The sequence below is a fragment of the Citrus clementina genome, unplaced genomic scaffold (assembly GCF_000493195.1).
Source record: "Citrus clementina cultivar Clemenules unplaced genomic scaffold, Citrus_clementina_v1.0 scaffold_4, whole genome shotgun sequence".
NCBI classification, from domain to species: domain Eukaryota; kingdom Viridiplantae; phylum Streptophyta; class Magnoliopsida; order Sapindales; family Rutaceae; genus Citrus; species Citrus x clementina.
Window position 1 is genome coordinate 22,982,780 of NW_006262274.1, and position 24,862 is coordinate 23,007,641.

At 34.8% G+C, this 24,862-nt stretch overlaps 4 protein-coding genes across 6 annotated transcripts in view; 3 read left to right on the top strand and 1 right to left on the bottom strand.

Annotated features, from left to right (window-relative positions):
• LOC112099284 overlaps nucleotides 1-340 on the top strand; it is a 2,003-nt gene extending 1,663 nt beyond the window's left edge. For both annotated transcript variants that reach the window (XM_024186589.1, XM_024186590.1), the window contains one exon: nucleotides 90-340. In XM_024186589.1, the coding sequence (XP_024042357.1) occupies nucleotides 90-133 (44 nt within the window). In that variant the 3' untranslated portion in view covers nucleotides 134-340. The remainder of the gene's footprint in view (nucleotides 1-89) is intronic.
• A 5,037-nt stretch (nucleotides 341-5,377) lies between these two features.
• Nucleotides 5,378-7,602, bottom strand: LOC18045701 (protein ALTERED XYLOGLUCAN 4). The gene is made up of 2 exons (XM_006438397.2): nucleotides 7,114-7,602; nucleotides 5,378-7,006 (listed from the first exon to the last, which is right to left on the bottom strand). Exons 1-2 carry the CDS (start codon nucleotides 7,346-7,348, stop codon nucleotides 5,895-5,897), a joined length of 1,347 nt encoding a protein of 448 aa, XP_006438460.1. The 5' UTR covers nucleotides 7,349-7,602; the 3' UTR covers nucleotides 5,378-5,894.
• A 6,960-nt stretch (nucleotides 7,603-14,562) lies between these two features.
• On the top strand, nucleotides 14,563-17,157 carry LOC18045702 (protein LSM12 homolog). Its single transcript, XM_006438398.2, has 5 exons — nucleotides 14,563-14,809; nucleotides 14,960-15,119; nucleotides 15,215-15,295; nucleotides 16,465-16,588; nucleotides 16,673-17,157. The coding sequence occupies exons 1-5, from the start codon at nucleotides 14,677-14,679 to the stop codon at nucleotides 16,721-16,723; spliced, it is 549 nt and encodes a 182-aa protein (XP_006438461.1). The 5' UTR covers nucleotides 14,563-14,676; the 3' UTR covers nucleotides 16,724-17,157.
• A 2,259-nt stretch (nucleotides 17,158-19,416) lies between these two features.
• LOC18045703 (nucleobase-ascorbate transporter 6) lies at nucleotides 19,417-23,984 on the top strand. 2 transcript variants are annotated; one of them, XM_024186808.1, is made up of 16 exons: nucleotides 19,417-19,601; nucleotides 19,736-19,796; nucleotides 19,958-20,105; nucleotides 20,504-20,601; nucleotides 20,689-20,865; nucleotides 20,955-21,055; nucleotides 21,244-21,319; nucleotides 21,447-21,506; nucleotides 21,610-21,794; nucleotides 22,039-22,135; nucleotides 22,225-22,311; nucleotides 22,659-22,717; nucleotides 22,826-22,917; nucleotides 22,992-23,069; nucleotides 23,169-23,329; nucleotides 23,408-23,984. In XM_024186808.1, the coding sequence occupies exons 3-16, from the start codon at nucleotides 19,988-19,990 to the stop codon at nucleotides 23,624-23,626; spliced, it is 1,608 nt and encodes a 535-aa protein (XP_024042576.1). In that variant the 5' UTR covers nucleotides 19,417-19,601; nucleotides 19,736-19,796; nucleotides 19,958-19,987; the 3' UTR covers nucleotides 23,627-23,984. The 2 variants fall into 2 exon arrangements, with proteins under 2 accessions (XP_024042576.1, XP_006438462.1); XM_006438399.2 differs by lacking the exon at nucleotides 19,417-19,601 and having other exon boundaries at nucleotides 19,614-19,796.
• The last annotated feature ends 878 nt before the right edge of the window (nucleotides 23,985-24,862 follow it).

Consider the following 24,862-nt stretch of genomic DNA (forward strand, 5'->3'; position numbering starts at 1 on the left):
GACATCTTGGTTGCCGTCTATTTTCTCTCTGTTTATAGCACAATAATAATACTATTGATTTTTATCTAAATATTCGGTGCACTTTGCAGTTATTAACATGGATATAGCTGGAGGTGCAGGAAACTTACCCTAGATGAGCAGCTGGTGTTTTAGTGGTAAAAATTTGACTTGTAAACTCACCATTATGATCCACTCATCGTTAAGATGGCTCTCATTGCATATAACTGACAATATGTTCTACTATAAGTAATGTTGTGTTAGTTTCCTTTGGATATATTACAGTCATCAGTTCTATGACTGACTTGTGATAGAATGACCATGTACTTTACTTTCTATGAAACAAATATGGTTGTCAATCTTAGTTCTACATTGCTTACTCTGCAATCACCCGTAACTGCAGATATTTCAGTTTTCTTTCTTTCTTTATTGGATGTGCACTTCACTTGATTGTTTCTTACGGGCATGGAGCCTCTAATTGGTTGGTAGTTTTTGATAATTATCTTAGTTGGTTTTGAAAGAAGTGTTTAATATTTATCTTCAGTTGATGTTGAAAGTTAAAATTGATAATGCCAGGGGATCCAACACTTCCTATCAAAAACAGGTTCCTACACTAATTTTGGCGTTGCCACTTGCCAGTCGGAAATTAAGTTGGAGTTGAATTTCCCTTTATTAGAAAGTCTTCAGTAATGCATTTACTAAGCATACTATGGAACATGTACCGAAAGATTTTCTAGTTAATTATTAATAATACTTAAGAGGCAGCAATGCTTTTTTTTTAATTTTTTTTTTTTAACGAAGACTGTTATATTCCTCAGTAAATGAGCATACAATTTGCTGAAAGCACAACACGAATTGAAACTTCTTCAAAGATGGGAGGAATGGAATACACAAGGATGTTTAGATCATTTTTTATTTACAAGATCTGTCAAATTTAATCAATAGGTTAGTTTTTTAAATTGGATACTTAGAAATTTTAAGTTCAAAACCTAACAAGTGATATAGAAGTTAATTCTTAGTAGTTGAATATGATTAAACAAAACAAACGAAATAATAGGGATTCAGCAGCGGTTTCGTTAGAAGAGATTGTTCAATTGGACCTCACATTAGTTATTAAAGAGAAGTTACTGAAATTTATAATTAGGATAGGTTCCTGAAAAAAACACAAACAGAGGAAGAGAAAGGAAAAAAAAAAAAGTTATTGAAGTTTATAATGAGGATAAATTCCTTAAAAAAACGCAAACAGAGGAAGAGAAAGGGGGAAAAAAAAGGAAAAGGAAATTACACCCAATGCCATGTATGTAATTTTGATTAAATTCCGAGAAGTAGAGAAAGACAATGAAAGTCAAATTCCCACGTATATATTTATATGGATAATGCCAAGACTCCAAACCCTCATTAGCCGTCGCGCTCTTACAGAGTTACAGATCCCGCAGGCAAGTTCACCTCGGCCTCAGTCCCTCGAAAGGTGTGATTTTTATATGTAAACAAGAACCCATTAATCTTTTCTTTTTTTTTCAAATACTGGTCTGGGTCTCTCTCTGTCTCTTGTGTTCAATTATTGCATTATTCAAGTTCTTTTTGTTATTGTAATTTGAAAGAACTTGTCGTAACTGTTAGAGCATGCATTCATTACAGTTTGTCCTCCAGTGTTTCCTTCACTTACACTTTCTTTTCTTTATTTATTTATAGCCATTCAGAATGCAGTATGCAATCAAGCTGTACTTCGATGATGCTCTTAAATCCAAAATCTTGGATTCAATGAAATTGGTCAGAGAGCTTAACATCCCTAATCTGATCAAACCTGAAGATGAACCACACATCACTCTTCTTGTCACCCAACCTTGCTCTAAACCTGAGGATATCCTTCCTGACTCCATTCCTCTTGTGGACAAGTTTCCCATTTCACTCTCTTTGTTTTCAGTCCTTCCCAGAAAGAACAATCTCCTCTGCCTCCTCATAGCCCAATCATTGAACCTTAGGGAACTCCATGACAATTTGTATGAGGCACTGGCGACAAAGGGTCTTCAAATCGACAAGGAATATGTCCCTGGTGTGTGGTTCCCCCACTGCATGCTTGCCCCGAGTGTGCCAACGGATCGAGTAGGCAATGTGTGTAATATATTAGCTAAAGTGAAATTGCCTCTTCAAGGGGATGTTGAGCATGTTAGATTAGTGCAACTTCCACCAAATTGCACTTAGCTATTATTAATGTTTCCTCTCGAGGAGTCAGCGCATAGTCAATGCGAGCATCAGGTATTGAAGAAGAAAACATTCCTGCATTTATTATTATTATTTATGTTAGAGAGATGACTCCATAAATCTAAATTTGCTCCAGTTATATATTGATGCTCTGGGTGATGTTGCTTTTCGGACGGGATAACACTGAAGAAGTTGGAGGAGTCAACTAAAGTCAGTTAAGGCTCCCTTTGGTTGTTTGTTGGACAACAATTGTGGCTTTAAGTTATAGCTTTAACGTCTTTTATAATCACTTGCAACTACTTTGTAAATTAAGGTGATTTTACGCCATAGTTGTTTGAGGAAAATTTTATATTCGCTTTATTATGTTTACCAAAATTATTATTATTTAAATCTTTATTTACCAATTTTTATCAATTTTTATTTAAAGATAAAAACTTTTGCTTCTCAGTAGCTATGACTTAAAACCACCGCACCACAAATTACCAAATGGAAGTTTGCTCAACATCTTGAAGATTAGTCCTCATGCTTTTGCCTTTTGCTTGAGAATTCATTTGAATTTGATATAATTATCTTTTTGGCGACAAACCGTATGCTTCCAAAATGGAGGTTAATGCTTAATCTTCCTCTTGTCCTTTTAACGATTAAACACAGCCAAATATAGTCGATTTGGGTGGTAACAATCTATCACAGAAATTGCATTAAAAAATAAAAGTAAAACAAACCCATCCCCACCATTTCAACACTTTAGTGCTATTGGATTAGATTAGATTGGATTAAAATGGATTAGATTACATTGCATTGGAATGGATTAACTTCTAGAATTAGATTGGATTAGATTAGATAGAACTAAACTATATTATACATGGTACTGTCTTTTGTTTGGTTTAATGTCTAATAGGACTATGTTAAATTTAATTTAATGAACGAAAACAACTATTTATTTTAGTTTTTAAAAATTATATTATTAATTGCTGAATTTAATAAATATACCGTATGAAGATATGAATAATTTTTTATGTTTAATATTATTTAGTATGTTATACAAGGGGTGAGACTATTTCAATCTTATATTCTTTTCTACACCCCTATTTGAATAAATATTTTTATTAATAAAATCTCTTAAATAAAATAACTTTTAAGGACAAAGTTGGTTTGGATAAAAAAGAAATTATTTTATCAGTTTAATATACAAAAATTCACTTATCAAAATAACTTGAAACGTACTCCCAATTTGTCAACAGACAGTCAAAAGCCGTTTATTTATTTATTTATTCGTTTACTTCTTTTTTTTTTTCTTCAATCAGGAAAGGATGAGTTGATAAACTTATTAACAAAAGGTAAATTTTTTTTTTTAAAAAAAAAAAATCTATAATGAGAATGGTAGGTTCTCAAGGTAACGGGCAAAATGAAAATCTTAAGTAGATGCGTCCATAAATATGATTGAATGATTTTCCAAGTTAAAGAAAAAAATTAGGCAACTGCTATGTTGGAGCGGCTCCAATGTAGAGTAGCCTCCAAAATCGTTGAATGTCTGTAATTAAATTTAAAACAATTGTAATTGCGTGCATCCAACGGTTCTGAAAGCTGCTCTACCTTAGAACTACTCCAAGGTAGCTGATACCAAAAAATTATTGAAGGGGACTACCGGCCTTAAAATTTTAGAGTCAAACTTTTAAATCTTTTCATAGTTTAATCAGAAGGATTTATTCATCTTTCTTAACATCTGTGAATTTTTAATCCAAGAAATTTAGGTTACCATAGATTGTTGACCTGACTTGTAATAAAAAACTTGTAGTTTTTTTTTTTAAATTCAGATATTTCAATGGTAAGATTTGACGTGATGGAGGTAATCGTAAAAATACAAGAAATATATATATATATATATATATAATAGAGAAATATGAGGAATAATTCTCGAATTATGGTGGGTATATTAAGTAAATTTATAATTTGTAAACTTTAATGGTGGGTATAATAAAAAAGTGAGTTCAAATTAATGTCAAATTAAACCAAGCCATGATAAATTATTGAATAAATCAAATTTGATGCGAGAATTAGTATTCTCTAAACCCATGAAAAAATAAAGGCTAATGAACTTGGAATTGATGTGATGTCCTGAAATCCAAGATCTTGAACAAGCTTAAGAAGAGCAAGAACATCTCAGAAGTAGCAGTGGCCGTGGAGCCCCGCGCGACTCTTCTAGTTAAACTCACAACTCTCCAGGACCAGGAGAGGTTTCCAGTTCAACTTTCTAAATCTCGGTCCAGTCTCCTCGGATGTCGATCTCATGGCATCTTGCACGATGCGCTCCGAAGCGAAGCGAACAAGACTCTTGACATGCAAATTCCTCAGGATTACATTACAATATGACATGCCTGATTGCATGGATGCCCAAGCCACAATTACCCTGCATTAATTATGTGTGTTTGTGTGTGTTACTTGGGAGTGGCTGGAAACTTACAAGAGCTGTTACGAATCAAATTCATTACTCGAAACCAGAGCACTGGCAGAACCGTTACGTAAATGGACTTGGATTCAAGTTGTTCTTAGCAAGATGCATGCATATTCAGTATTTGCCCACGAACAATATTTATTTAGTTTCTGGCAATCTGTTAAGATTTATTTGGAACAAGGTTCCATTACTAGATAGTAGTCGCTTTCTGTTGTTTTGTATTTTGCACATTACAGTACATCAACAGCAACATTGAAATAGCATTAAAAAAAATTATTTAATGTTCAGCCAATATTGATATTGGACCGTAATAATTTTTTCATACACAGAAGGAAACTAAGATTTGTTACTTTCCATTAAAGAAGGCCGAGTTCTATCCCATGTGACAATTTTTTTCCTTTTTTCACTTTAGAGGGGAATTCATTTAGTATTACTCTTGAGTCTTGACTATCTCTTCAAAGACAAGCTAGATAAAGTTGCTTAGGATTCTTTAGAGCTAGCGGTTCTTGAGCTAACAAATCTTAGAGAAATAGGCGTTATTTTGACTTTTTTGGGGGGGGGAAAGAAAAAAATACAACAGTAAAAAGGAGAATAACATGGTAGTGTTCGTATGTTGGCGAAGCAGAGGAAACTTCTTTCATTTGCATTGAGAATTCAATTCACTCAAACATAACTTATGGTAAAAATTATTCCTACCTGTATAAATAATTTCAAGTTTTAGATAAATTATACAAAACTCGCACTTCCTATTCGAATATAAAGATGACAAAGAGGTATGAATTAGAGGATGTAGAAATCAAAATCAAAACTCAGGAAGCAAAGAAATGATAGAGATACAGAAAGTTGACAAGAGATAAGCTTACACCCAAACGAATAACTCAATGGATAAAACTGAAGGATGTGCCAAGAAGCTGCCAAACTTTCCACTGTGAACTTCAAAACAAAGCAATGAAAAAAATGACAATGGTCTGTGATTTCTTTACAATTTCACAAGCACCCGCAAGTATCTTTCAAAAGTAAGTCATCTTCAGGCTTTGGCTATTTGTTACCGCCGAAACTTAATCTCCTGCCAATCTTCTTGAGCTTGCTTTCATCAACAAAACTGTAAGCATTCAATCATCACTTCATCACTGAATATTACTTTCTTTTGATGTCCTCTTCAGCAATATGTACCGAGCAACCAAAGAAGTTAAGAGTAAAGAATCATAATGAATTAAACCCACCATTTCATCACTTTAGTGTCTCATTCTTCTCTCCTAGATTGACGCTCCCATTTTCTGATAACCTCTAGCAATATTTGATTCCATGTATCTATAGGCCCAGGCAAACACCAATGAACACAATCATTCTGTACATGCTCTTGAACTCCATTAGCAAATGGATTTGGATACATATAAGGCCCTGGATGACCATCTGGCCTCATTAACGATAATTTGGTCACATCCAATGCTTCTAATCTCAACCCCTTAAATTGCTTGGCATTCTCTTTGGCCAATTCCACTTCTTCAACTTCAATATGCCTCATCTCCGCATCCATTCCTTCAAGCAACTTCTCCCCCTCCTTATAAGGCGTGGTCTTAGGACAAGCACCAGCCTTATCCCATTCACCTTCAAAATGTGATGGAGAAAATGTGGTTAAAAACACATCTATAAAATCTCCACTAGACCCTCTTCTTTCAGTTATTGTTTTGAGGGTGGTCTTTAAAGCCTTCCTCAAAACATCATAGAATCCAATCTCAGTGTGATTAAGTCCAGGACAATAATGACAACCCAGTACAGAATCTCCCTCTAAATACACAGCTGGATGCAAGAACCAATGACCAAGAGATAAAACAATCATATCAATTTGATCCAAATCAGCAGCCCACCTCTCATCGACATGATCCACATACAATTTGTTATGATCTGGACCAGTTTTAGATTTCTCAACACCCTTAACTAAAAATGGTGACCAATAAACAGAAACAGTAACGTTATGAGCATCAAAATGCCATCTCCTAAACTTGTTATCTTCACCATCTCGATAAACAAGATTGGGCACAGAAACTGTGGATAACATGCAAAGAAGAGACTCCAATTGATTCCTAGCCATAGAGTCACCAACAAAAGCTAAATGTTTGTTACGGAGAAAATCAAGAAATGCGTTGGGATCAAACCTAGGAAGCTTGCATAGCCTTGGTTTCCACCTCCAGTAGAGGTAACCCAAGTCAGGTCTTCCATGAGTGATGCAGTTTTGACCTTCCTTGATTGTACCGCAGGTAGTCCCATTGTACAAAGGTCCCATTTTGTCATGAACCCATTTGCCAATAGTGTAGTCACAAGGAGTTTCATCATCATGATCAGCTCTTTCCTTTTCTGCAAAACAAACAGAACAATGTGAAACAAAAACTCTTGTTAGTGCTAAAACATTAGGCCGTATAAATTATAAGAGAAAAGGACACATTTTGAGCCACTGCATGTACCTTGAGCGAGAGAAGAAGAAGTTAAAGATAACGATGATGTTGAAGAAGAAGCGGAAGAAGAAGAAGTGATGATGAGGGATTTGGTGTGAGGGAGTTGATCAGAAGCAGAATGGAAGTATAAGTGAAGAGGGTAAAGGTACAACCGAAAAATGGCTACAGAGAGGACTGCATAAAAGGTCCAAGGTAATAACTTCTTGGCGATTGAATGAGGAGGATACAAGTAATCTTTGCCCATTTTTTAGAAACAAAAAAGGACTTTGTTTCTTTTTTTTCTTTTGAACTGATAACGTTTTTTTAGTTTCCTATTAAATCGAGGCTCTAGATTGAAGCCCAGAAAAGCTGTGGGAGTTGCAATAACAGTTGTCGTTCTTCCTGACTTTTTGAGTTTGAGTTGGCAAGAGAAGAGAGAGAGAGAGAGAGAGAGAGAGAGCGCTAGGCAGCTTCGCTAGTTCTTTGTTGGGTGATAAAAGAGTCAAAGTAAGCATTGAGAATCCCATGTCATGTGTGGTTTGGTTTGGCCAACTAATTATTGATTTTTGTGGAAACAAATGATGTGGCCTGGGGTAATATTCGGCTTCGTCCCCTCAAGATTTGGGTCCTTCCACTTTAATAGATTGTATAACTGTATCTTTACTTTGCACCCCTAGTGTTAGCATATAAAGTTTAGTGTGAGTTTAGCATGTGAGGACAAGTTATTAGCTTCAAGCTAAATCGATTAAATATTCAAACATTTTTTAATTTTTACACTTTAGAAACCGCATTATGTCTGAAACACTTTATAATCCATGGGGTAAGAACAGAAGCATGCTAAGATCTAATGTTTTTTTTGGTAACAAAAACTATGCTCTTGTCTTTCATCTTCTCAAACCAAGCCACAAAACTAAGAACCTACTATAATTATTCACAAATGCATTGAAGAAATCTATTGTTGCTAGTAACATAATGATGGCAAAACAATCTGAATCGATCATGTTGGGAACCAATTCAAGAACTTTAATTGAATCGACGGTTGTCGATGAATATCAATGACAATATAAAGTTCATGGAATTTCAAGTATTTGAACTTGTCGTTTATGAGATGAATATTTGTTGATTGAGAGTAGAGATTGAGATGGATTATGAATGAGAGAATGCTGAGATGATTTTACTGTGAGTGAACTGTGTTTCTTAGCTTTTATTTGTGATGAGAGTTTTCATCAAATTACTTGTGAATATTGGATTAAGAGATGATGAATTTATAGCCATCAACTCTGCCAATATAGCCATTTGATTCATCGATAATATTGTCAGGATTAATTCTTATTTTCTAATTTTTTATTTTTTATTTTTTTGGTGATTCAGCAAATGAAAATTAATATGTACATTTCATTATGTTAACATACTTTAGCTCCAAATTCGTCAATAATCTATAGGCCAGTATGCATCTTCTCAAATATTGTTTTATTGATGCGAGGGTATCTTGATAATTTATTCAGACAATAAGCAGTCAAAATGATGGAATACTGACGGGAAGGGTGTAAATAGAGAAACACTTAAACAATCTATCAAAGTGAAAGCACTCCGAACCTCAGGGACAAAACAGAAAATTAGCCGCTGTGGCCTGTGGGTGGTGCTTTCGAGTTTTTGTCGTGGAATGTTAATTATAATAACACTAAAATTATAAACATGCTCTTCTTGAGTCTTGTCTTCATCCCCGTTGGAACGTGCGGTGGTACTTACTGTTTTTTTTTTTTCTCTCCTTCCCTCTTTTCTTTGCCCCTTTGTTTTATTGCGTATAAAATTGGCACCCAGGCCATATTCACGTTAGAGAGAGCATAAGTCCAAAATTAATCAATTTTTTATTATTCATTATTGAAGAGGAAATTGTTGGTTTTGGAATGCCTTTTATTGTTTAAAAAAAAAGGGGGGGAACAGATGCCCCCCCATATCCTATCCCGTTGAGATTATGCCAAAGTCAGACAACCCAAATGCGAAACGCCGTTTACTCATTCAAAATAAGAAAGTTAGCATTTATCAGCCATTAATTTGAGTTTCTTTTTACATAATTGCATGCTACCTACTTTTCTAAGCGTTTACTTTTTCCTTACCCACCCCCCCCCCCCCCCCCAAAAAAAATCAAAAGCATTATGTATTTTCATTTTGATTTTAGTTTTCGAAGGTGTTGAAAAAACAGAACATTTCCGGCAACATTTTGAACAAAACAATAAGTTTTGAAGCGTATGAAGGATATTGCAATATGCAGTAACTGGGTAGCCAAGAGAAATAACCAATGTTGTTGTTTTCATCTAATAAAATAGGAAAAACGTTAAAGAGCACGAGCGAGCATTTACTTAAAACTAATGCCAATCCAAGATATATAACACTGTTTTGCAGTTAAAATAGAAAATTCAAGGTTAATGAGATCGTTATTCCATAAATTCACTCCACTCGTTTGTTATTTATCAGGTAAATATTTAAATTATTCTTTCGTAAAATAATAATTTTTTAAATTAGACAGGTGCTAAGTTACATGGAGAATCCTCTAAATTATTGTATAAAACTTAATTGATCATCCCTAACAAAAATGAAAGAAATAAAATTAAGACTTGTAGCATAATGTATAAGAGTAGTAGGTTCAAGATAGGAGGCGGGTAATTCAAAATTAACAATTATTTATGGATGTCCGATAAAATAAAGTAATGTGATTAGTTTTCATGACACCTGACTGGCGCATAATGTAAATGCGTGTACGAAAAACACAAATGTTTCCTTCCCCACATCGCATCGCATCACATCACATCACATCACATCACATCACATCCTACCTAGAACCCCATAAGAGAAAATTACAACGCAACCCACTTCAGCAAACCCACCCGTGCCGTGAATTCCTCCCCAATCAAAATTTGTGAAAAGTTGTGATACAGAGGGTAAAATAAATTAAAGAATGCTCAGCATCATAGTCATACATAATCCATGCATTCATCTTCGCTTTACATGAATGTGATTATTTTTACATGTGATTGATTCATCATTCACAGCTACGCACCATCAAGTTTTTTCTCTTTTTTTTTTTTAATAAATAATAATAATAAAAAATTGATTCAGGATTGATAGAAACGTTCAAGTCATTTGAACTTTCAAATTAATTAACAAGCGACCAAATCCAAAGTTACCTACCCAATAAACTCTGCAGTCTGCATTAAAATAGTTATATAATATTACATATGAAGGTTCAAACTAAAAATAGACCAAATTCACATGTGAATCGTTCATTTTATGGCGTAATCCGTTCATTATAAACAAGAAAAATACTATAATTCACATTTTGTTTCGTTTACATTTTGTTATATTCTTCATATTACCAGCTAAATAGAAAAAAAAAACCATTATTTTTAATCTGCACACCACTACTAAATATAAAAAAAATATTGCAAATTAATCAGACGCATTGTGGTCGTAGTCACAAATGAAATGAATCTGCGGTGGATCTGTAAAGTCTGATATTCTAAGAAATAATAATAATAATAATATTAATTGTTGAGGACATAGAGACCCCATGATCTGTCATTTATAGAATTTAATTTACCAAAACACACATGCATGCTTCAGCTTCACCGACATAAACATAATAGTTTTGATCTCAAATCGAATGGCCAACACTTACAAGCTTATATATAGACACACACACTTAATCAGATCAATAATTGATATCGCGCGTACATCCCCATCCCATCTCATTTTTCAATCGGGAAGATTGTTTGAATGGTGCGTGCATATAATAAGATTAATTTATATCTCATATCATCATAGAAGCGTGGTCGTGGTGGCGACTGGTGATGTGAGGCGGGGAATAAAATAGGAATAAAAATGAAAAATTTATAAAAATAATCATAAAACTTTTGCATCTTAAATTATTGTAGGGTTTATGCAACGATTAAATAATATAAAAAAAAAAAACTGAAGACGTACTTGAAACAGTAGGGTTTATTGTTATTGTAGTCTCAAACTTTTTTTTTTTCCAACAATCATCTGTACTTGAAACAAGTTGCTTGTCGCACGAAGCTATGTGTACAATTTCTCTTTACATAGGTTGGTGCGACAGGCGTCTGTCGCACCAAAAGACAGATTGTCCCACGACTCGCAACAAGCAACCTCACTGAAACTCTCTCGCAAGTTCAGAAAATAACTCATACCACTCAGTGATGTCGATTGGTGGTGGATCCGGATGGATTATGTTCGGATTTCATTTTTACCGTTCGCCGCCGGCATTTACTGTTGCCTTTTGTCATCGTCGGTGATGATTTAAGAGTGCAAAGCTGTATTTAGTTTGATAAAAGAAGAGAAAGAAAGTTGATTTTGGTTTGTAAATAAGGATAATTTGGGGAGAAAAGCGTGTGTTTGGCTAATGTTGATAGAAAAAAATTTAGAAAGTTAATTGTAAAAATAACAAAAGTTTTATGATTATTTTTGTAAATTTCTCAATAAAAATGTGGAAAATGTAACGAATATCGAGTTGCTCTAATGGGCGAACATATGCGCACGTGTATGTGTGCACGCAATTGGCAGTTGCAAATAAAGAGTGAAGATTCCTGAGAGTGGTGCGGTGATGCTGGTGCTGCATTATTAATTAATCAATGAATGAACAATGTACACATCACGCCTGGGAAGAGCGGTGGCCAGCTCATCTGTCCTCTCAGAAAGGTGATGTCCACCAACCAACCAAAAGGGACGGACCACTCTACTCTGCCGCTCTTTGTTTTGTAATTGACTGCTTTGTACTACTCGTAATTAAAAGTTGCCCCACTTTGATTTGCATTTTTTGAATTGCCAATTGCCAATGCGGAGCTCACCCTGTCCTCCCTGCATTTTAGGCCATGAGTTTGAGTTTGCTACTTGCTAGAGTTCGCTTCACTTTTTTTCTTTTTTTTTTTCTTTTTGCTAAATAAAGTAGACATCTTTTTTAAATACTAATGAAAATAAAAAACGTTGAGATGATGTATACCTAAAAATAATTTTATTCCAATATTAATTAAAAGTACCCATCATATGTACCATCTATGATAGAGGGAAAAAACTTTTTTTATCCATAGAATTTTATTCAATAACTCATTTCATCCTTATTTTTTTAAACAATAACCCAAAACAACATTCTGTTAACTCACCGTTGGTTGAATGTCGTTTGGTAGTAATTCATTGAGGGTAAAAAAAGATTTTCCATCAAAGAGAAAATTAGAAAAATAAATAAAAGTTGACATATAACTAAAAATAATTTTATCTAATCCCACTAAATAGGAAAATACTGAAAAAGATTAAAAAAATTTATTTCAAGCAATTCTTTTTTCACTTCTTTCTATTTTTGCAGTATGAAAGCCCTATAAACCCTAGATCTAAGTACCAAAAATATCACAATTTTCTTATTCATATAAGTATACTCTCTAATTGCACTGTAAAATGACTTGAATTGAGTTGAAGATAAAGAAAATATTCAGCACATGCAAGCACATAAAAATTAGTGGTATTTTTGAGTTTTTCTTCCAATGATTTAAAGATATTGGGTTAATTACAGTTTGTTCCTTATAGTAATTATTCAATGACTATATCAAACTATATCATCATTGATTTCATTTAAAAAAATTAATTAATTTTGCATACTTTGTAGTGTTATTTAATTGCGTGAAAAATTATTTTAATATATTTTGTATCACTTTAATAAAAAATCTTATTTTACCTTCAATGAATTGCGTGAAAAATGGTTTTTTCCATGATATAGAACCTAATCGGCTAACACTACTCCGCAGATCACTGCAGTTTTGGTAGAAATCAAAAGCAACGATACTCTAAAAACAGATTTTAGATACTTTAATAAAAATAAGGATTAGAAATAATTAAGAAAAAAAAAAGAAGGGCAAAGACAGACAAAAACCAACCATTCTCATCAAATAAGAAATAAAAAGAAAATGGAATTAGTAAAGACATTCCCGCATGTAGCAGTAGCACCATCCTCGTCTTTCGCATCTAAAATAATCTCGTCAATCTATGCAATCCCAAATCCCCATCCAACTTGTAGTAGTACCCGTATCTTCTGAAGATTTTTCAGTATTTTTATTCTACCACATCTACTCAATACAAGTATAATACATGTATTTATTTTTAAAAAAATCATCATATAATTTATTAGTATATATTTAATAGCAACAATCTTTTTCTTTTTTCTTTTCTTTTATTTCTTTTTTTTTTTTAAATTATTGACATTCAAGAAGAACCCTTTTTTTGATTGTTATGTTAATACTTTCATTTAGACGCCTTATTTAGCACACCCTATCTTTAGAATTTAGAAGCTCCAAAGACACACGTTTTTTCTGACAATTATGATGTTTCATTGGCCAATGTTCATTAATTATGTAGTCCAATATTAAATTAAAGTAGCGTTCAAGTTCAACTACTCTCCTTTCCGCCCCTCTCGCCCCTTATACTTAAAATGTAATCCAGCCAGCATGCTTTTGCAGCCTTTCTTCCTCCTGGCAGATGCCAGCTCCGAGGATTAAGTGGCCTTCACAAGCTCCACACTGCGCAGGCTTTTCGAGTGGTAGGCATAACCATGTAAGGCTATTGCCACTTGGGTTGCCGGTTTGGTAAAATTAGATAATAATAAGCACGATCTAATTAGATCACTTAAGTTATTAAAATAAGAGATAAGATAAAAGATAAGTACGGGATTTTTTTTTAGTTTTTCATTTATTTTAATAGTTTAAGAGATTGCCAATTAAATAATCGTCATATACATATATGTATATATAATTTAATGACATTCTCACTTTAACAAAGTAATGATGTCCTCACTAGAAAACTTCTCATGTATGAAAATAAAAATGCGGATTTTGTGCGGACATAACTAAATGACCCAAAAAAAAAAAATTGACAGTTCTTCTCTAATGAGGACATATTCTTTATTAGTAACATTTTCACTTTATTAAATGAAAATGTATATATATATTGTGTGTTTGTGTGTGGGTGTTTATTCATGTTTAGTAATTTCATATAGGTACAAGATTGGAATTAACATAAAAGTCATTATTGAAGTTTGATGAGATAAATTAAAAGGGTTGTTGGATTAGATATCATCTAATTAAAACCAGTACAATCTTTTTTATGGCGAAAGTAAGAGGTCTGAACCGCTCACATAAATTGAGGAGGAGATTTGGTTACATTAGACTTAAAATTACAAAAAGTAAAGTGAAGAGCCACTCGGCCCACCCCCGTTCTCATGCTGTCAAAGAAAGCCAACATGGGGCGGCCCAAGCCCAAATCACAAATTGAAATTTGCCCCTAGGCCCTGAACCCGTTAAAGAAATCCAGAAGCCCAAATTACGCGAATTTGCCGGCAGCAAAATACGTGAAGTTAAGTTTTGATATTAAAGCAGAGAGCAGGGTCACAATTAATATTTATTGCTTACGCTGTCCCTGTAGCAGCAGAATCGTTAGTATTATTAACAAATAAGAACAACGTTGCGGAAAGGGAGAGGGAGAGGGGGAGGCAATCAAATCAAATTCAATAATAAAAAAATTTGAGAGTTCTGAAGAATGGAGGGTCAGGTTGGTGGGAGCGGTGAGGAGTTTGCAGTGGGATGCTTGCTCTCAATCAAGACCACTTTGGGCGATGAATTTGATGGCCAGGTCATGGCCTTCGACCGCTTCACCAACATGCTCGTTATTCATATCCTTTCTTTCTTTCTTTTCTTTTTCTTTTTCAATAAAAGAAAATTGTTTTCTTTATTACAACATCATCATTTCTCATCAATCAATCAATCAATCAATCAATTCATTCAAATTTCTGAGTTTCTTTAACTTTGGGTTTGGTTATTACAAGAGGGTTTGAAATCTGGGCCTCGTAGAAACATCAGGCTGCTGAATGCTAATTATATTAAGGACTTTTCCTTTCTCGGTCAAGCTGACGACCCTCTCGATCCCAAAAAATGTTTTCTTGATCTTAGTCGTCTCCAAGCTAGAGAACATTTAGCCGTTAGGTATTTTCTTTCTTTCTTTTCTTTTATTTTTTTTTATTTTTAAAAAAGAAATTTATAAAAATTGAAATGCTTTATTTGATGTTGTAAATTTCCAGGCAAGCTGAGGCTGATGCTCAGAGGATTGGCGTGGGAGTCACAACTGAAGCTCAGAACATTTTTGATGCTTTGTCTAAGACGTATGTACTTTTTTTTTAAAAATTTATTGGTACATTTGACTATTTGAGTTTAGGTTAAAAAATGGCTTTACTTACAAAATGCATACAAACATTTGCTATATAATCTTTGAAAAATTGTTCTTATTGCTTTTTTAGTGAATTTTCTAGGATGTTATGATTTGATTGTGATTATTTTAACTTGGATAAATGCATGCCATGTAAATGCCATTTTTGTTGATTCTTTTTCATTTTTGATAATTTCAAACTGGTGACTTCATATGTTTTATTTTCTGACAAGAAGTCAATTTGTCATCGACCTCTAAGGCAGGAGGTCTTAAAGTTTGTTTTTGGCAAGAGAGTCTACAGTTATCTTACAAATATGTCATTCTGAAGGTTTGTGTGCTCTTTCGATGTTGTTGATGCAGGATTGGTAATCTTAATATTGATGTTATTGCCATTAGAGGTCTAGTCATGATGTTTATTGTCAACTAACCTAGTTCAATTATGATTTAGTTTTGTTAGAGAAATGGGCCTATGCTGATGATATAAAGCCACGTTCTTTAGTCTTTTGCTTTTCATGGCAATTCAATTTAAGGCTAACTCATCCTAAAAGTTGAAAAATTGATGCATGTGACTTCACTGACTTGTCTCACTTCCTTGGTGACGAGCAAGAGAGAAAGAGAGCATAATGAACTAAGTAGAATTCAGCATTACTTAACTTTTAGGTGATAATTAATGTCTCTATATGAGTCTTGCCTAAAGCAATGGATTTAGACACAGCTAGACAAACTCTGGACTTCCACATTAGAAAGCTACATCTTCTGAAAGATTGAAAGGACTTTCCCTCAAAATGCCTCCTTTTCCTAGCAATTAAGGGACTGAAACCTCTCTATTTCCTCTTTTCCTTCCCCTTTAACAATCCTCTTCCAAACCCTGTAAATTAGCTAAATAAGAGGTCTTCATCTTTATTCCACAATTTTAAACTGAAAATGTGAGATTCAGATTGCATTTATGGGTATGTATGCACCAGTGGGTGGATAATTGATCTTTATTGCATTAGACTCATCTTCTCGTTTAAGTTTGAATGAACTTTTTTCCCCTATTTTTGAAGGTATATACATGCTAAAAATCATAGTGTTTGCATCAAACTGACGAACTTTTCCCTAATTTATGTCAATGATATTAAACAGGCTTCCTGTTCGCTGGGACAAGACTGTCATAGTTGTAATGAACGAAGTGCGTGTTAGCAGTCCGTATCTTCCTGAATCTGTTAGCGGAGGAACTGCTGCAGCCAATGAGCGGGTGAAGAAAGTGGTGAGACTCTTGACTGGATGAAACTTTCACTCAAGTTGAATATTGGTATGGAAACTTATCTACATACGCTATTTTCTTATTCAGCTTGAATTTGAGAGAAAAAGGTTGCAAGCTCGTGGTTCCAGTCAAGGATGATTTCACCTTTGCATTGCTGAATTCAGGAGAAGTGCCTTCAATGATACTATGTTGATTGTACCCCACCTTAGGTACCATCTTATCTCAAGAAAACATATAACCTATTTGCCAAGGTGATCTAAAGCTTCATTGAATAAATTTGTAGCACTTATTTCATCATGGCACCTCTGGCTTTGTTTTGGTGTGCTTCAAAATGGAGCGATTGGAGGCCGGTTGCCTCATTTGATTGGCAATAGGAGATGATGCTTTCTGCAATGTGCTTGTAGATATTTTATCATAAGCATATATATTTTTATTTTTTCATTTAACTTAGAAATTACCAAATCAATTGGAAGAGACATTTAATGACTATGTGAGCTTTAGTTTACATATTTCATTTGGTGTTGTGTAATACCATCTGGATCATTGAAGACCCGTGTTGCCTTTGGAGTTATCATTTGGAGTTGTGTCATGCAGTGTGGATCATTACAGACCTGTGTTTCCTTTGAAGTTATAATCACACAGTTGCGACCTGTCAATTTTAAGGATAATGCGTCCAGTAATCAATGACTTATTAGTCAAACTTTAGCCAATGATAGAAATGTGGGAGCATAAAACTGATCATGGTCTGTGGAAACTCCATTCTCCACGATGACTGAAGATCATTACCCAACTAGGCCTTAGACATGAAAAAGGATTGATGATGCATCAGTTTGGCAGTAGATTGGCTCTTGTGCACGATGAGGAGGAAGTTACTGAAGCCTTATGAATTCTATTTTCTATGGCTTGCTTGATGAGGAGGAAGTTACTGAAGCCTTATGAATTCTATTTTCTATGGCTTGCTTGATGAGTCCAGTTTTCCGAGAATGAAAATATTACCTTGTCAAAGTATCCTCTCCACTGAGTTGGTTGAGGCGTTGTCCACTTGCTGTAGTTGGGCCTCTGCGTCCTTCGCGTCAGAATGTTTGATGATGTTTTCGGACAGCCAAAAGATGCGGAGTAGTCAGGTTCAGGTTGTTGAAATTGTCTAGCTACTAAGCTCGCTGGGATTTGGATTCTGCTTGGTTATGTTATATCCAATAGGTGGACAAAATTGTAATTTTACTTTTCATTGACTATTTCACCAATGCACGCTCCAGCATCTGACCAATTAGTTGACTATTTAACCAGCGGGAATTCAGGGTACTTCCTCTCGTGTACTTTTACGTGTAACCGAAGGCAGCTCACGGTACCTTTACAATAAATAAATAAAAGTACATGATTGCAAATTTGCAATAATAGTGGTTCTTTCTTCTTAGAGAGATGAAATTATGAAAATGAATAAATAATCGAGCCTGTGTTAAGTTTGGTTAAAATTTTGTAAATTTTATGAAAAAAAAAATATAGGATTAATTTTTCTCTGATGGATTTGTGCAAGCAATTAACCAAAATTTGAATTAACAAATGAAAACAAAAGTAATTTCGTTGGGCTTGAGCCGTGAGACTTGAGACTTGAGAAGAGTCGGCCGCAGTAGCAAAGTGGAGGCATATGACGATTAGAGCTTTTCGAAGTTTACGGAAGCAAATCAGCAGTGTAGTAGGGTCACACAACTCGCAAACAAGCAATAACGAAAGTTTAATCTACTTATCACCCGTACGGCAGAGGCCCAAGCAAACAAAATAACTCAATCCAATCGAAAGCAACGTGACATTTCACATCAAGAGATACGCTATTACGTTACATTAATGTTCATTAGATTCACACAGTATTTTTCCACATCAATAAATGTTCATTGTCGGCCAAAATAATTCAATAATAATGAAACTGAACTTGCAAGGTAAGTGGGTAAAATTCTTTTACTGATTTTAAGTCAAGGTCGCTAAATCTCATGATGCATCTGCAGAAAATCTTTCTTCGGAAATGCTGAAAATGATGGAAAAGTTGGTGGCACAATAAAATTTGTGGCAATTAATCTGGATTTTTTAGTGAATTGATTAATATTCAGACGCAGAATAATAATAATTTAACATCAGCATCTTCCTGTCGAAGAATATATGCAATGTGAATGCAACAAGTAACATTGGCAAAAGTGCAGATGTGAGCGTTACTAGACAAAGATTCTATATATCTTCGAAGTTCGAAGTTCAAACTTCAAATAGAGAAAGAGAGAAACAGAGATAAAAGATGAGTCTAGTAAAACACAAGGCGTGTCCATGTCCTGTAGACGGAGCAAGCTACGTACCAGGTGTCAAGCATTTCCTGAATCAAAACGACACTCAAGACATTGCTGGATTTGTGTAATAAGTTTGACGGTACTCCAAAAGAAATGGACCAATCACTCAGTCCAATCAAACCATGCAACTGAACTAATATTTAAAAATAATAATAAAAATAATTCATTACTACTACACACAGTGAGAGCATAAGTTGTAGTTGTGAAACTGTTTTACTTTTTTTTTTTTTTTTTTTCTCTATCCGACTCCAAAGTTGATCAGCCTTAATGGGAGTGTGAAATAGAGACTTTAAATTCTTACTGATTTAATAATGTTTTATTTTGATTTTTCCTTCATGGGGATGGGATTGGAGTATTAAGTAATTCAAAAATCGGAAAAGATTGGTAATTAGCTAGCTAAAGATTAGTAAAGGTGACGGTGGCGATGCTTTAATACAAGCTTTAGCTTTACGTTAGAGAAGAAAAAGATTTAAAGAGCTTTAGACCAACATAAACAAATAGTATAATAAGTGTAAAGGAATTGAAGTTAAGGCTCAAAGGAGATTCCTTTTGGGTTGCAGAGACGAATTTTGGTTTCTTTTCTAGCTTTATTTCTCGCTCCTGTTGCTTTTTAGCCCTTCAAACTTGCTCTTTTATGTTTCTTGTTGCCCAAGTGGGTCTTTTGGCCGTGTTAAAAAAACATCCCGGTAGGCCACTACGTTGCATAGCTTCCTTGCTTTTGAGTGAAGAACCTTTCACTAGAATAATAGAGCAGTTTTAAATTTTCTGTAATGCTTATCTTCTGATTCTGCTGCTTGAGCTTTACTTGTCTCTTTGACAGTTCCTCTCATCTGTCTAAAAGCTTGTTACCAGTCATTTACTTTTTGTAGAAATACATTCGGGTAAGTTTTAGTTAAGCTAGTTTTGTGGTGTAGTTTGTTATTGGGAAGTGGACATCTGGGTTTAAGTGCTATTTATATTTAGAGTTTTAGTTTTTAGTTATTGGGTTTGTATGGAGATTTGAGTCTTGTGATGCTTAACGATTATAAATTTTTGTTAAAAGATTTCCCTTGAGAAGAAAAAGAAGAAGAAAATGGCAGGAGGTGGTGGAGGACTTGCACCGCAGCCGAAACAGGAGGAGTTGCAGCCACATCCAGCTAAGGATCAGCTGCCCAGTATTGCTTATTGCATTACTAGTCCTCCACCTTGGCGTAAGCTTCCTCCTTTATTATCTTTTTATGTTTCATCTATCAAGTCCACTGTACCCCATCTTGTGAGTATTTCTCTGGTTGTTTATATTTATGATGCATTTTATTGACCTTCGGTTCTATTTGCACTGTTGATTTATCAACTTTTGCTAGGAGCTAAGTAGTTACAATGCTTTTTGTCCTAATCATTGGTTTTTAAGAAAGAAACATGCTTTCTAATCTTTTTCAATGGAAACCGTTCTTGTTTTGCTTGTGTATGGCCTTGTTCTGGTTCTTCTAAGTATGGAAATCCACTTCATTAATTTAACACTTGCTACTTTCTGTGTGTTTACAACGAAAAATCAACCAGCATTTGCCTCTGAGAGTGATTAGTGCACATTATGGGTTGTTTCTTGCTGCAGCTGAGGCCATATTGCTTGGTTTTCAACATTACTTGGTCATGCTTGGGACAACTGTGCTTATACCGACACATCTAGTTCCCCAGATGGGAGGAGGAAATGTAAGATTTCTCAAGGAAATTTACCATTATGACATTCTTGAGTTCTTTATATTCTATCTCTGATCACAATTATGATTATCTGTTTAGGAGGAGAAGGCAAAAATGATACAGACACTGCTTTTTGTGGCTGGATTGAACACATTGTTTCAGACATTCTTTGGTACTCGTTTGCCTGCAGTGATAGGAGGCTCTTATACTTATGTGCCAACAACCATTTCGATCATCTTGGCAGGTCGATACAGTAACATTGTGGATCCTCAGGAGGTCACTTCACTAAAACCATACTACTTCAGTTTCTACCTGTTTCTATATCAGCATCTTCCTGATGTGCCTGTTTTCAACGAGGCTTGCAGAAATTTGAGAGGATAATGCGAGGAACCCAAGGTGCACTTATTGTTGCCTCAACTCTGCAGATTGTTCTTGGCTTTAGTGGCCTTTGGCGCAATGTTGCAAGGTATATATGTTAATACCTTGTTATTCTTATCTGATTCAAACGTAAATTTTTTACCGATATAATTGTTCCTATTGTACTGAATATCTTGATTTTTGCAAATATCACTTAATTTGGTCAAAACAACTGTCAAAAAATCAGAATTTTAAGCTTGAGTTACTGAACTCTGTGTGCTTGTGATAATTATGCAGGCTTTTAAGTCCATTGGCTGCTGTTCCTTTGGTTGCCTTGTCTGGCTTTGGGCTTTATGAATTTGGCTTTCCTGGGGTATATAATTTCTTCCTTTCTGGATAAGAAAATCATTTTAAAACTGATCTAGCTGTCTGCCCTCTCTCTTTTTGTATTTTTATCTTTTTCAGTTATTATGCTTATGGACTCTGGCCTTCTATTGTAGGTGGCAAAATGTGTGGAGATTGGGTTGCCACAGATCATCTTTCTCATAATTTTTTCACAGGTAATGTTCATCTTTTAATTGCACATATCCTCTTTTTCTGTCACAGGACTGAAAACAATTTTTTTTTAAAAAAAATTAATCTTGATATGACCTTTAATTTCAGTATATACCGCATCTTGTACGTGGGGAGAGGCACGTGTTCGATCGCTTTGCTGTTATATTCTCAGTTGCCATTGTGTGGGTTTATGCCCACCTACTCACTGTGGGTGGTGCATATAAGAACACAGGTCCCAAAACTCAATTAAGTTGCAGAACTGATCGAGCTGGAATTATAGGTGCTGCCCCATGGTAAGGCTTTTTGCAGTTTCTTCTTCTATCAGATATAGCCTCTTTGCGACACCAGATTGGGATATGAGAAACAATCATACATTCTATTAATTGCTTCAATGAGGAAAAATAATTTTGAATTAACTTGGAGGGACTGCCAACAATTCTTGTGACTGGATACTTGTATTTTTTATTTTCATCGGCATATAGGAAAGAGAAGCTGATCAGTTTATTTGATTAATGCTCAAGTAATGTCATTATGCAGGATAAGAGTCCCATATCCTTTTCAATGGGGAGCTCCGAGTTTTGATGCTGGAGAGTCTTTTGCAATGATGGCTGCTTCATTTGTCGCTCTTGTAGAGGTTTGTTGACCCTTGTACTTATGGCTTTCAGGTGTACTTAATTATGTAATCTTTTCAACTCAAATACTTTAAATACTTTTTATGATCAGTCCACTGGTGCCTTCATTGCTGTCTCGAGGTATGCAAGTGCAACTCCACTGCCGCCATCTATTCTTAGCCGTGGTATTGGTTGGCAGGTAGATTTTCGATTGCTTGCCTCATTACTTTTTGCGTTCATCCTGGATGTTGATACTTTCCTATTTTCTCACACAAAGAGGAAGGGAGATAATATTCAAAGGAAATCACAGTGAACAAATTTAATTTGCATAAAACATTAAAATAGGCCCCACAGCTCGTAAATGGCCAGCATTAATCTAATTACCTGTTGGAACTTGGAACTGGCCCCTGGGATCTCATCAGATTTGCCATACCAAACCCAAAAGTAGTACATCTCTTTGCTAGTTTTATTGTCTGGTAAACTTTCCACTTGCTGAAAATGTTTCTCTTATTGTCTTTTGATTATTGTTAGCTTTTTTGACCTCAGGGAGTCGGCATCCTCATCTCTGGGATGTTTGGAACTGGGAACGGTTCATCAGTGTCTGTGTAAGATTTTATAATGAACTACCTGTTTAAAAAACATAAATAAATAACATCGGCTTATCCATTTCTTTGCAACTTCTTGGCTTGAAATCTCGCTTGGTGTTCTTGCAGTGAGAATGCTGGTTTGTTGGCACTAACCCGTGTTGGCAGTCGAAGGGTTGTTCAGATATCGGCAGGGTTCATGATCTTCTTCTCCATCCTTGGTTAGTAATTTATATGACAAATGTGCTTTGTAACACATTTAGCTACATGATTTAACATACATTAACTTTGCCAGGAAAATTTGGAGCTGTTTTTGCTTCAATTCCAGCTCCAATTGTTGCAGCTCTGTATTGCTTGTTCTTTGCCTATGTCGGTAAGCCTTGACAAGTTACATGACAAATGTTACTTCAGTTATCCAGTTGAAGGTTAACTAATGCATATTACAAATATTACAACATGACTACATGAGCAGGTGCTGGAGGCCTCAGTTTCCTTCAGTTCTGCAATTTGAACAGCTTTAGAACGAAGTTTATACTAGGGTTTTCATTTTTCATGGGCTTATCAATACCACAGTACTTCAATGAGTACACTGCTGTTAACGGTTATGGTCCGGTCCATACTGGAGCAAGATGGGTAACTAATTATGTTCCCTGGACACTTTTTTTTTTGTATGTCCATCTGCTCTTCATCTGATCTTTGCTCGTTTGGCAGTTCAATGACATGATCAATGTACCTTTCTCATCTGAACCATTCGTTGCTGGTTTGTTGGCGTATGTCCTGGACGTCACACTGCACAAGAAAGACAACGCCACCAGAAAGGATCGGGGCATGCATTGGTGGGATAGGTTCCGATCATTCAAGACCGATACAAGAAGTGAGGAATTCTATTCTCTGCCTTTCAATCTCAACAAGTTCTTCCCATCAGTATGATTATATGCACAGGTCAGGCTCTCCCAACATCTGTTTGTGGGTGTTGCACTTCTAAGTAATGCGCGTTCTTTTTGGTTTCTTGTCAGCCACGAAAGAACTTACTGAGTACAAATTCATATTTTTGTTAACAAAATCAATCCCTTTAGTCTTATATTATTATTGTAGCTGAGATATTGAAAGAATATCAAGATGTATCGTGAAAGCAAATTTTAACACTTTAGTTTAAGGTCACCTAATGGGGCCAAAATTAGGAAATAGTAATCAGCTTGCTTAACCTTTAATTGTCTACAAAAATCGAGGCAACTTGATTCATGATTCGAGACAATTCAGATAACAAGGTGACAAGGCGACCAAAATGGTCGTGTCTTGCCCTATTTCTGATTTATTGAAAGTAATAGACATGTTCCTGCCCATTAAAAATAATTGAGATTGCGTGTCGGTAATTAGCTCTAATCCCACATGCAGTGCATGCATGGGAGCAATTACAATCAATCATAATTCATAAAGTGAAAATGTTTTTTTTCATTATGCATGAATTGGCCTGAAAACGTCAAAATATGCTAAGAAATTTTCGGATTTTAATAAACTTTTTAAAATAATAATAATGTGTGAAAGCTCTGGATCATAATAAGACAAGACAAATTCCTATGAAGAAAAAGATGTCAAACTCAAACGAGACACGATGGATCACTAAGACACTAATGTCTCTCTTTCTTTTCTCTTCTGCCATTGATTAGTCACAAATAAAATGAATATTGTCCCAAGGCGTTGAAGTGCGGTGAACGAAAATGTTTTGTTCACTTGCCAATGAGATTCAGTTAACGGACCTTAAATTCAATTATAAGGGAGAGTGACATTTTGCTTATTAATTATTTTATAGGAAAATAATAATCCAACTAATTACCTCCAATTCAATCTCACCTGGATATAATTCTGTAGGCAACTTTTATATTAAATTAGTTTAAACGTTAAGGGTATGAATTGAAATATTTCAATTTTTATTTACTTTTTGTGTGGGTTTGGCGGGATTGGAATTAACTTTCTATCATTACTCATTTGTTAATAACTCATTTAATTCTTGGTATCGAACTAGTATCGGAAATAATGGATTGTCGGATGTTAAATGTGATATTTTCGCACAAAAATTAATTATCTGCTACCTCTACAAATTTAACACTAGTTAATTTATTTGATAAAAATTCATATCTATCCATTCAATATAATCAAGAATCTAAG

What these genes read in the sequence shown, in the direction of transcription:
- LOC18045701 (XM_006438397.2), bottom strand. Translation starts at nt 7,348, where the DNA reads ATGGGCAAAGATTACTTGTATCCTCCTCATTCAATCGCCAAGAAGTTA. An exon ending in TTCTTCTTCTCTCGCTCAAG is followed by an intron (nt 7,007 to 7,113) that starts GTACATGCAGTG and finishes TTTGTTTTGCAG; the next exon opens with AAAAGGAAAGAGCTGATCAT.
- LOC18045702 (XM_006438398.2), top strand. Translation starts at nt 14,677, where the DNA reads ATGGAGGGTCAGGTTGGTGGGAGCGGTGAGGAGTTTGCAGTGGGATGC. An exon ending in CACCAACATGCTCGTTATTC is followed by an intron (nt 14,810 to 14,959) that starts ATATCCTTTCTT and finishes TTTGGTTATTAC; the next exon opens with AAGAGGGTTTGAAATCTGGG. An exon ending in AGAGAACATTTAGCCGTTAG is followed by an intron (nt 15,120 to 15,214) that starts GTATTTTCTTTC and finishes GTAAATTTCCAG; the next exon opens with GCAAGCTGAGGCTGATGCTC.
- LOC18045703 (XM_024186808.1), top strand. Translation starts at nt 19,988, where the DNA reads ATGGCAGGAGGTGGTGGAGGACTTGCACCGCAGCCGAAACAGGAGGAG. An exon ending in TACTAGTCCTCCACCTTGGC is followed by an intron (nt 20,106 to 20,503) that starts GTAAGCTTCCTC and finishes TTCTTGCTGCAG; the next exon opens with CTGAGGCCATATTGCTTGGT. An exon ending in TCCATACTGGAGCAAGATGG is followed by an intron (nt 23,330 to 23,407) that starts GTAACTAATTAT and finishes CTCGTTTGGCAG; the next exon opens with TTCAATGACATGATCAATGT.